Source organism: Schistocerca serialis, chromosome 3 (genome assembly GCF_023864345.2).
Source record: "Schistocerca serialis cubense isolate TAMUIC-IGC-003099 chromosome 3, iqSchSeri2.2, whole genome shotgun sequence".
Lineage (NCBI taxonomy): Eukaryota > Metazoa > Arthropoda > Insecta > Orthoptera > Acrididae > Schistocerca > Schistocerca serialis.
In genome coordinates, this window is record NC_064640.1 from 359610454 (window position 1) to 359623184 (window position 12731).

The 12731-nt window shown below is 35.5% G+C and overlaps 1 protein-coding gene across 1 annotated transcript in view; it reads right to left on the minus strand.

Annotated features, from left to right (window-relative positions):
• LOC126470164 (intermembrane lipid transfer protein VPS13A-like) overlaps positions 1 to 12731 on the minus strand; it is a 762201-nt gene that overhangs the window by 516221 nt on the left and 233249 nt on the right. The window contains exons 20-22 of the mRNA XM_050097791.1: positions 12134 to 12320; positions 11899 to 12012; positions 11620 to 11799 (exon numbers count right to left, since the gene is read on the minus strand). Coding sequence (XP_049953748.1) covers positions 11620 to 11799; positions 11899 to 12012; positions 12134 to 12320 — 481 coding nt within the window. The remainder of the gene's footprint in view (positions 1 to 11619; positions 11800 to 11898; positions 12013 to 12133; positions 12321 to 12731) is intronic.

The window sequence follows — 12731 nt, forward strand, 5'->3', positions numbered from 1 at the left end:
TGCTTTTGTGAGATCACAGTAGATACCTGGGGCTTTACTCCTCTAATCCAATTATTAGACTATCTTTTCAATAAAGTTATTCACTGCATCCAGAGTGTTTTTTTATGGTTCAAATCCAAATTGGTTACTTATAATAATATCATTTTTTACAATAAAGTTTTTGATCTGGTTTGCAACTACTTTCTCTTACACTTTTGACAGGACTGGATGAGTAGAACTAGGCCAATAATTTCCTATGTCTACCCTTGACTGTTTCTTGAACAGAGGCCTGACTTTGGCATACTTCTAAACAGCGGGAAAGCATCCCTTTTCAAAAGACTGGTTGAACATTTTAGTTAGGGGAAGTGCTAGTATGCCACACACTGTTTTAATCACTGTAGTGGGTATCCCATCCCACCCATCACAGTTTTTATTTGCAATGATAATATAACATTTTCCACATCCTTTATTGTGACTTTTTTTAAACCCATAAAATAATCAGCTTCTTGTTGGAGTCCAAAGGGATTTACTTCACTCTGATACTCTGCTACATTAACATCTGATTCTGCCACACTTATGAAGAATTCATTTGAACACTCTGATATTTGAGCTGGGTTTACAATAAAGCTATCATCTACTTTAATCCTAGATATTTCATTACCAATAACTCTAATGCCTTACTCTGACCTGACTACAGAACACACTGCTTTTGTTTTATGTTGTACTATGAACTTCTTGTTTGCCATTTTTTTGGCTCCCTTCAAAACTTTTTTTTTAAATATAGCTTTATAATTACGAACATATTCAGTAAAATGTCTGTTTTTGTTATATTTCAGTTCATTTTGAAATTTCCTCTTCCTGGCACCAGTAATTTTTATACCCTGGGTTATCCATTTAAGTTTATTAGTCAGTTTGTTGCGTGTGGTTCTAGTTTCATTAAATATTTCAAGAAAGTTAATTAAAATTTTTTTGAAGTTACTATTACTTGAAAGACAGCTGTTGTTATGCCGTCTTAACTTATTTCTAAATGTAATTGAACCTTTTTTCATTGAAGTTCCTTTTCATATGGCTTTTGTTGCATCAAATTTCTTTCTTAATTGTTGGTAGTTCAATGAATAATGCAGAGTGTTCAGAGATTCGAAAATCCATGTAAAATTTATAAACATCTTCAAACACATAATGTATTAGAACATTATCAATACAGATAGCTGAATGTGAGTATACTCTAGTGGGTTGCATGAAGTTTATTTTGAAATGAAAGTTTTTTATTAAATCAGAGAATTTGGACACATCATTGCTTCCAACTACAATATTAATATTGAAGTCAGCAGCTATTACTATCTTTTCACTTTTTTCTTTTCTGAGTTTTTCAAGCAGGTAATGAAATTTCATCAGAAAAGCTGCAATTGTAGCTTTCTCTGGCACTCTATAAATAGAAACTACTATGACATTTAGGTCCCTTAACTTGATGCACCAGCTTTCAAACATACACTCTTCATTCAAATGATTAAAATCATTTCTTATTTCATATTTTATATCAGAATATGTAAGTATGCAAGAGTCTCCATGTGATTTCTCTCGTCTACAAAAGTTATTGGCTAATTTGAAATTTTCAGTTTTATTACGAATTTTAATGTTGTCAGATGTAAGCTAATGTTCATTGAGGCAAAGAATTTTGATATTTCTACATTCAGATAGAATGATTTGTAATTCATACTTTTTATGACTTCTGTTTGAAAAGTCAGCTTTTGGACCATTTATATACAAGTGCATTATGTAGGAATATTCTTTTCTATTTATAGTCTCAAGCATACTCTCTCTTGGGTACCATTTTGGACTTGCTGGTTTCATTACCAAACACTATTTCTCATCCCCATCATTTCTTATAAGTTTCCCCTATTTTGCAGAATTTTACATGTATCAGTGAACATTTTACTAAAGATTTTGGATTCTAACCTATTTAAACACAGACTGTCTTTACGCAAACATTTACTGCTTAAAAATTTATGAACACAGCACCTAGATCATTACATGTTTAAATCATGGTCTATTCTCGCAATATTCAATCACTGACTGATCTTCTGTAGACAATACCACACACCATGATTCTAGATGTTTTGTAGAGATTACTGGCAGATCAAATTAAACTTCTTGATTCATTTACAATTTCCTATTCAGTGCTGCTTCTAAGAGAATTTGTACCTATGTGGATGAAAACTCCTTTGTAATTCTTCTGAGATGCCTCTGCTGAACTATCCTGCAAGTGTTGCTAAAGTGTTTCTTCAACTGGTGGGTTTTGATTCCTCTATGAATGTTAGCACTACCACATTTTTTCACTCTGTTTTCCATTACTGAGATGTTTTGAATGTTTTTTTAATGTAAGTTACATTTTTCCACTTGTATTTATTTTCAGTTCTTGCAACTTCCACATGAGTTTCTTCCTTACATGCAGAACCTCAGTGTTTGTATCATTCTGCCCGATTTTGAGTGACTTCCAGCAAACTTTAAGCATAATTTCAAACCTCTTCTAAACTTTTTCTCTCTTACATGCTTAATATGAAACATTTAATTAACTGATTCATAAAGTAATCACACATTTGAAGCTTTTTTATGCATTGGAGTTCAACTCTTTAACAAACTGGGGTGACTGGCAGGTCATAATCCATGTCTGCGTCAGTAACATTACATTGCACAACTATGTAATACTGGTAAGTATATGGTGAATTGTATATTGCATGTTATGAAGACTGTTCTGGGAGGTATGACAAGCAAAGCACATATCAATGACTGATGCAAAATAATAACTTGAAAGCTTTTATCCATAACATACAAGCTCCAATCTTAAAGTCTTGATAGCTACTGACAAATAATTAGTAAATGGCAGTTTTGCGCACAGTATACTGCTGCGGAATGCACTCTCTGCAAGGAGTAATAAAAATAGCTTACTTTTTTTATAAACAAGCAGCATATAGCAATTTGCACAATGAGCGATATTTGGTTAGTTGCACTAACTGATATGTCTATATCTGGTTTTAACATAGTGCATGGTGATATGAGAGGGTGGTTATGGAAGAGCAGTGCTTTTAATGAAACATGGGATCCCATTCAAAAATTTAACATCAGAGCTTACTCATACAAAATTTCAATTTGCACGTGTCTCCTTTTTCTCACTTACTGGAAACTCTGGCATAATTTCAGTATACAGAGTGTCGAATAATGATATATGCAAGGACTATCTGCATACTCTCATCATTCCAGTACTATTCCAAAATTAATAATGTGGTATTTCAATTCACACCATCCTGCATGGGACCCTAATTGAGAGGATATATTTGGCAGTTAACTGCAGAGATCAATTCCGAAAATAACTTAGTGACACTCAGTGGCAGAAAACCATCCATAGCAATGGAGCAGAGGAGCTGACCTATGTTTTGCAACTTAATCCTTGGCTATAACTTCTGCATGGGAATTGGTGGAAGATTCAGTAGGGTCAGACTATTTGCACAGTCATCCTCTGATATAAACTAGAAAGTCCTGATAGATCACTTTCATATAACAGCTACTACTGAAACAAATGCAAGGAAGACTGGAGCAGTGTAAAACTGTAATAGAATCCTTAATGAACAAATCTGAAGTTTGAGGAAGCCCAGTAGTGGATTACATCAATTTCAGAAAAAATATTGAAAAATCAGCAAAGGCATACATTCAACATAGTAAACCATTTGTTCCAAGAGAAAATAATGTAAAAATGTGGTGAAAGAACATCCCAAAATTATAATGCTATATCATCCAGTTTGTCTGTCTGGGAAAAAATTAAACCTAACAGATATTACCTATCAGAAGTGTTAAGGTACAGATGTCCAGCACCATGACTGACTTTCTCAATTAGCAGGATGAAAGTGTTTCTACAATGTCTTACAGCTGACTTTGTGGATCTCACTGTTAATTTCAATGCTGCAGGTATGCCCTATTTCTTGGATGAACCCATACCAGTAAGTGAACTAAATCAAGCGTTTACCCCTTGCTGTAATATTAGATGGAACAAAGAAATACTAAACTGTGCAATATTTTTAGCAATTTTTGATCCAGTAGAAACTGCAACCCTGAACTGAAGACAGCGTGAATTGCTCCGATTTTTAAGCCTGGAAAACTTCCAGATCAATTGCTGTCATACACATCTATCACACTATAGTCATGTTCATTGAAGGTGTCAGAAATTACAATAAACCATAGGAGGGAATGGTGGTATCAACATAACAGTCTGTTACAGACAACAGATGGACTTCCAAAAAGGCAGTAAAACCTATGAACACTAGTACAACTTATTATAGATATACAGCTTTGCCTCAGCAACAGTAAGTTCCCAACAGAGGTTTATATGGATACTGAGAATGGATATGAAGCAGATGACCTTTGGTTATTAGCTAATAAGATGGAGTGACCTGTTATCGCTATTTACTTCATTTTCAGTGTCATTTGTCTACTTGAAGGCAGAGATTTCTGTGTGAAAGTTGATAATAGCAGTGTGGGACAACAGAGGATCAACAAGGATCAGTTCTTTCATCAATACTGTTTTACATATCCACATTACACTGCAAATATGCACACAATTTTCAAAAGCAACATCAATATACTACAATACACTGATGATCTGTGCATACACACAGCAAGCAACAACCTCGGAAATGGACAGTATCAAGTGGATGCAGCAATGGTTATTCTCAAATACTGGCTGGAGGAAAATGGCCTAACCATTTCACAGAATAAGACTATCATGAGCATCTACACCACACACCAGATGAAAGAGATCCTCTCTATGATGCTAGGAACATACATTCTCCATGTGAAGCCAGTGGTGAAATACCTTGGCCTACACATTGACTGTAAACTATAATGGACAGGACATATAAATGAAGCAGTAGCAAAATGTGAGAAGAACCTCAACAAGTTAAAAGCAGTGGCAGATGTAATGTCAGATGCAGACTACAACATCTGCATGAACATATATCAAGGCCTAGTACAGTCACACCTGGACTATGGAAGTATGTTCTACACATCAGAGATGGACACTTTAATATGAAAACTTAATTCAATAAAATACAAAGTGATCTGAATATGTCTTGGTGTCATGAAGTCAACCCCTACAAATACATTATTTATGGGAGGTAAAGAACACACTCTACACTTGTGGTGCAGACATTTAAGCATAAAGTTCCCAATGAAGAGGGCAGAATTTTCAAAGGCTTCCTTGTTATCTTGTATCCAGAAACTTCCAGTAATATGCTACATGTATAAATATTGTTTGTGTAAGAATCACCACCACTAGCAATCGAATGTACTGAGGTAGCACCAGATGTGCAATTAAGCATGTCTGCATGACAACTGTTCATGTCTGAACACAATTTCTTCTGCACTGTTCTTGAACCTGATGTGAGATTTGATCTGCCAGGTTCTTCAACTTTATCAGTCTCTTCATTCAAAGTATGCCTTGAGCGAGCTCTGAACCAAATACCCACAGGTGAGGATACTCTACATGGATGCCTCAAAGAACCAGGAGGGGACAGAATGTACCTTTTAAGATACTTATCTGCAGGTAGGATTTAAGCACAAGCAGGCAAAGGAAATGACAATAATGACAACAGGACTTATGGAGATCTTGGAAGCCCTTAATTAGTCTCATATGATTCTGGAGGACAACATTCTCATCTTCTCAGACTCCTAATCCATGCTAACTCTACTTAAATATTTTCATCAGGGCATAAAAACCACCTGATGGTCCACAAGATAATAGCACATGTAAAGCAACTGGAAAGGAATGGCTGCAGGGCCATGATGTATCCAATTAAAGAATGTAATAACTAATATTGGAAAGTACATGACAACATCCTAGAATATTGCTCAAGTGTGGGGAAACCTTACCAAATAGGACTGTCAGTGGATACTGAACATATACAGAGAAGGGCAGAATGAATGGCTGCAGGTTTGTCTGGCCCATGGGAGAGTGGCACTGAGATATTGAAAGAACTGAACTGCCAGGCTCTTAAAGATAGATAGTCTACTAACAAAGTTTCAAGATGCTTTAAATGATGACCTCTACGGAAATACTACAACTAAGTATCAGAAATAAATAATTAATTATAATCCAAGGAAATGATATTTGTATGGCCTATTTTAGCTTTTCAGATAACAGGCTGTAATTATTAAGAATAAATGAACTACAACCCCTTACATATCACTCCCATAGGGATTGTCAGGATAAGATTAGGTTAATTACAACATGCACAGGGACATTTTTCCCACACTCCACACGTGAATGGAACAAGAAGAAGCCCTAATAACTGCTAAAGAGGAACAAACCGTCTGCCATGCTATTCACAGAGCAGATCTAGATGTAGATTGGACTGTGGGATTGATGATTCACTAAGGAATTGGCGAGCACAGTTATAAAAACTAGACACATCTTCCAGTGAAGGATCTATTACTGATTTACTGGAAGAGGATTCAGAATTAGTAGGACAAAGACTGGCAAGATTCACAGACAATCAAAGGAAAAAATAAGGCAAAATTAAAATTGGTGCTACCACACAGGCTTTGGTACCATGTTCACACAAATTTGCAGTTAACCACAGTGTGGTTGAGGTTCAAAAATGGTTGGTTTGCACATCACCCATCTCACATAAGCATAGTAAAGTCTTCACTTTGTGACTGTGATAAAGTGGAGGCCACAAATCACATAATTTTAGGATGCATTAACTGGTGGAACCTCACAAGAAAGCTGCTAAAGGATGTTGTGGGTAAGAAATACCAGTTACTAACATCTGCCAACATTGTTGGCAACCAAAGACCTTGCAGTGTATGAAGAACTTGACTCCTTTCTAAGGGAAGTTAAAAGAGAGATATAAACAAATTCATGTAAACTAAATAACTCAGCATGTTATTTCATATTGTTTTATGTTAACATCATCTGTGTTTTATCAAGATCTACTATGTATGTGTAATTATGAGTTGCTTACATGGATAACTGTTTAGGAAATACTCAAAAGCCAATGAAAAAAGGAAAAGAAGGACAGTGTATCATGTAACTGTTAGGTTCCATAATGTACAGAGCAACTATGAATGCTTCATTCATTTTCAAAGTTGTGTATTTTCCAAAATATTACATGTACAAACATTACTGATTCAAGAAAAGAACCATACACTCGCCATGTTAGCATTGTGCTCAACAGTTGGGATTATGAGTGCAGTGCCTTGACAAAATGGCAACAAATCAAAAAAAGAATTTTTGTGTTTTCAGTGATGAAGAAACCTTTCAAGTATCTGTATCTCACAATGAGAGAGTGTCAGGCACTGAAAATCCTCATGAAATTGTAGTACATGAATGAGATTTGTAATGTTTTCTGTGTAATATCACTGATGAAGCTGTATGAGCTTTTTTCCTTCTGTGAGAATACTGTGATGGGTACTTCTTACCATGCAGTTCTTAAATGCAAAACAAGTTAGTTCTGCTGAAATTCACAAGTGGTTGTTGGAGTTCATGGTGTAGGTGTAATGAATGATGGAAATGTGCATAAATGGACTAGGCTGTTTAATAAAGGAAGGAAAAATGTTCATGATGAAGAACAATCTGGGTGGCCCACTGTGATGAATGTAGACTTGAAACAAAAAGTTGATGAGGAAATTTGCCAAAACACAAGTTTAAAGACTAGTGGTTTCTCACATTGTTACTGACAAACACAAAACATGTTCGTGAGATGGGTGCTGAAAATTCTGACAGAAGAACACAAAACAAAACAAATGGCATATTTTTTGTCCATTTTGAAGCACTATCACAAGGGTGGTGAAGAGTTCTTGAGTCACATTGTGACTGGTGATGAAACATGGATTGTGCACTACACTCCAGAGAATAAACTTCAATCCAGTGAGTGGCACCAGTCAAACTCCCCAATGAAACCATGAGAATTCAGACAACAACCTTCAACATGGAAAATCATGGCCACAGGTTTTTGGAACCAGAAAGGCATTCTTCTGTTATCCTTTTTGCCAAGAAGAATGACAATAAATGCTGAGAGGTACCATGAAACATTATTAAAGCATAGGCACACTACTCAAAATTGTGGTTGCTCTCTAGTGGCAGCATTCTGCTTCACAACAATGCTCTCAGCCTCGTGTTGCAGCAGGAATAAAGACACAACTGGACAAGTTTCACTGGGAATTACTGGATCATCCACCATACCGCACTGACTAAGCACAACCAAAACTGAAAGAATTTCTTGGTGGAAAACTCTTGGAAAATGATGACATGTTAAAAGAAACTATTATGGTACTAACTGTTCAATGGCCAGGTGGCAGAGTTCTTTGAAGCTGGGATAAAAAAGCTGGTGCCACAACTTGACAAATGCTTAAATGCTCATGGTGACTGATGAAAATTGAAAAAGTGTGCATACTGTAGTCTGTAATACAATTTACATTCATAAATACAGTTTCTCTTACTCAATTACAAATCGGTTTTTACTTTAAAAATGAACCTCATATGTTACCTTGCATTTAAGTACTTAACAAAGAAAAGCACAAACAATCTTAGATAAAATGTACATAGAATCCCAAATTTTCACTATACATAGTTAATGAGTCATTTTAAGTAAATACATTAACTTCTGTGTGCTTCACGGATAATACCTCTTGGTTTAGAGTTGGATGTGTGACGATCCATGTCTGCTGAGCACTGTTGGCAAGCAGGGTGCACTCAGCTCTTGTGAGGCTACTTGAGAAGCTACTTAGCTTTCAAATGTAGTTCACCTTAGCTGAATAATACTATGAAGATGAGGAATGTTAATTGAAAGTGGTTGTAATAATAGATAATTCATATTGCTGCTTATTCAAAAGTTCTTCCAGCATATTGTTAAGACCTACTTCACATCACTTCTTCAAAATGTTAATTAAGCATATTAAGTATGAAGTTTATAATTGTTATTCCTGTAAATATAGATTTCTCCTGTTTTTCTTATTTCCAAATCACAGTATATTCAGTTTTTGGTCTGCAGCTCGTGGTCCAGTGACCAGCGTTGCTGCCTCGGGATCATGGGGTCCCAGGTACGATTCCCGACCAGGTTGGGGATTTTATCTGCCCGGGGACTGGGTGTTTGTGTTGTCTTCATCATTTCATCATCATCATCATCATCATCATCCACAAGTGATCAACTAAATCGTGTACCACTCATTTCCCTTGATTTATTTCCCTTCATTAAGGAGATTTCCCCATGTACAGCTGTGTATTTGTGCGATAATTGGTCTTACAATCTACAGCAGTGCACAATTTATCTTGTACCACTAGATTTTGAAGGAATGTACACCTTCAGTGGTCAGCATCCTCTGAAAGTACAAGGCGCTTATCAACTACAATATAAAGCCCAGGGATATAAGACAAAATGTATGCATCAATGAGCATTTCAATCACAGCCTGTATAGGTTTAGCTTTAAATCCAGAGCATGTTTTCTTTATTCTCTCATAAGTTTGTCATAGAACCAGAGGAACATCAGAATATCATCAGATCTTGAAAAGCTCATTGTGGCTCAAAAAAAGAGTAAGCCATATTGATCTGATTGAAATTAGCTCAAAGGTTTCCCAGGTCCCTTGTGTGAATCAGCTATTATTAGTAGACCAAAGAATGCCTGTAGTTCTGTATAGTCAAGCTCCATCCAGCATACAAGATATGAGTGTAGAATTTTACTGTCTTCTGTATGATTATAGGATGCATTACTATTACACTCTGAATGGGATTGGTGATAAAAAGTCTGAGACAATCTGCCATTGTCTGTATTTGTGGTCTAGGGTGATGTAGAAAATGAGCTGTTTCATCTATTACACTCCTGGAAATCTGCTTGCACAAATCATGTGATACTATGCCATAGGTTATCTGAATACTTCTAAATACTAGAGTAGGTGCACTAATTCCCTGAATACCAATATCATCTTCTCCACATTCATTTACATCCACCTCATTTCAGACCTGTATATCGCCCTGCCACATTTACATCAACACCACTCTCATTCCCTTTTCCAAAAATTGATTCATTATCACTATCACTCTTATGTAAATCTGCAAAATCCTGCTCAAGTGTGTGGCCCTTTCCAAAGCACATATTATGATCCATTATGAATAAAATATAAATAAAGCATAAAACCACAAAACACAATTCATAAAAGGGAATTTGTTCCAGCCACGCAGGGATACGTATTTTCTATAAATTTGTTATGGCAATGGACATATAAATGTCAGTTGAGAAGGTGCATTTGTTGTGACTCGCCAATCTTTCAAAGTGCCGCCGTGCAGTTAGGCGCATCCTCTACATGCGGCGCTGTCTGCCAGCCATGCAGCAGCAGCGCCACCTAAGTGGCCAGCCAGCCAGCAGCTGCTACACTCGGATTCAGTTCGGATTTGACTGTTAAAGTGTACACATGTCTTACTTTGTTTACTTGATCTGTGACTTACATGTATTGTGTCGTCCTTGAAATATATTTGTTCAACTTGACGTTATAACAGCATTGTTGGCAAGTTTTTACTTTCTTAGCAAAGTTGAAATGTAACATTGAAGATCACATTATGATATAACTATAAATATTTTGCCCAGTTTGAATAATAGATCCATGAAAAGCATATCTGGATGATGAGAACTCTATGTTCAAATTAAAACTGTTTCTTTATAGTTGAAAGTGCCTTAGGGTTTAAGAAGACCCCAGATACCAAGCAAGGGCTAAGTATTTCTTATACTTGAACTAATCCATATATAACAGAGTTACTGCATATATTTACTTCATCAGGGATTTTGTTTGTAATCATACTGTTTGTAGGTAAATGAAGAAACAGTCAGAAAAAATGTGAAATTCCAACATTATGTTGGTGTAAAGGACTAGCAACTCAAATGGTCAAACCACATTTGTTTCTTTGACCTGATATATGAAAAAGACTTTTAAATGTATCACTTTAATTCTGCTTAGCCAAACTTTTGAAATTTAGGCTATCATTTGAGAAAGAATGCAAGCATTTGAAACTAGTCCCCATCAAAGATTGTAGGCAACTATTATCAACACTAAAATTTGTAATGAAGAAAAATGTGCAAAGCGGTAAATATTAACAAAGCCTACATAGACTTGATGCCAAAGCATTGAAGGTTTAACAGACTCTATGCCAGATGATATAGTCTTGTTCCACTCTGCACATCACAGTATTTAGTATTGCAAATACTATGCTTAGAGTTACTGGTAAATGTTCCTAGAATTCTTGTGTGGCATGCTTATAAGTGAACACAGCTGAATTTATTTAATGAACAGCTGAATTTATTTAATGAATGCACTGACAAGTAATTAGAAGACTTAGATGCATAGTAAAGACAGGACAATGGTGCTCTACAGTCAGTGTTAATTCTGCCGGAGCCTGTAGATTGTATAAAAAGTTATAGATAATGAAAAATTGCCTTAAATATTCTGTGCCTCAAAAATTATGTTCTTGCAACATAACATTCAGGCAACACGAGCTAGAAAAATAGCAGTGACAATTGTTGTTATTAAATAAATCGTACTAATAGAATATTTCAAAATTATCAGCATTTATTTTATCACTCAATACTGTTAACAAATATTACCTGCAAGTCAATTAACAGTTTATAAAGGAGCACAATATGAACAGTCCCAACATGAAGCCGGAAACTCCCATCAGACTTGACATCATCTCTGATGGCTTCCATATCAGAATGTGTGTATAATTTGGGGCTGTGCCTCACATATTTCAAGTCAAAGACTTTATCCTCATCAATAGAGAGAATCTGTGAAAAATTACACATGACATTCAGTTACATTGTGAATAATTTTTTTATGCTGTTATTACTTGTAAACTGATTTCAAACTACATAACAATAATCTACCTTGGAATAGAGAGTCAAATCTGACAAGTCATCTATTGTTAATGTTGTCAAATATACTCGAAGCACCATTCTTTCATTGGCCTTAAACATGCAATCACTTTCACAGCCAGTGACCTGAAATTTAACAATAAAAGTTATGAAATAAAACTGCTTCAAAATAGATGTTAAATTAAAATGAGCTGCATACAATTTTTATTAACTTTAAATTAGATTATAAGCAAAAGATATTTCATACTTTCAATTCAAGAAATTCCATGTCAGTGTCACACAGCCTGATTCGTATTTCACCAAGGCGAGTTGAATAGCTAAATTTTGTTGCACCAGGTGGTATTGGTGGTTCTGCTGTTCCAGGGAATAACCATGTGTACAGAAGTGGTGAATACTGCACCAGTGATTTTAGGTGACTTTCTCTGTTCTGTATTCTGAAATTGTTAACAAAATAAGAACTAATTACCACCAATGATGCAGTGTTAGTATGAAATATTATGACTAAGTTCTTAATTTACTCTCTCAGAACTTATTCATTCTCAAAAATACTGTTTACTGCTGTTGCTATAATCATTTGTTTAATCTCTCTAGCCAAAACATATTTACTTCACATTCACTGTTATTTGACTGAACACTTTTCTTTGTGTATTTCAGAACTTTCTTTCCCATTTCAATATTACTTTTTCAGGTCTACACTTCAAATACAATATCTGAGCTACAGATAAAAAGCAGAGATCTGTCAACTACTAATAATGCAACAGAGCAATTTAAATCACAAAAACCATTGGGAGGGGGGGGGGCCTTCAGATAATAACTGAATAAACTAACTCAATAATGTACATGTC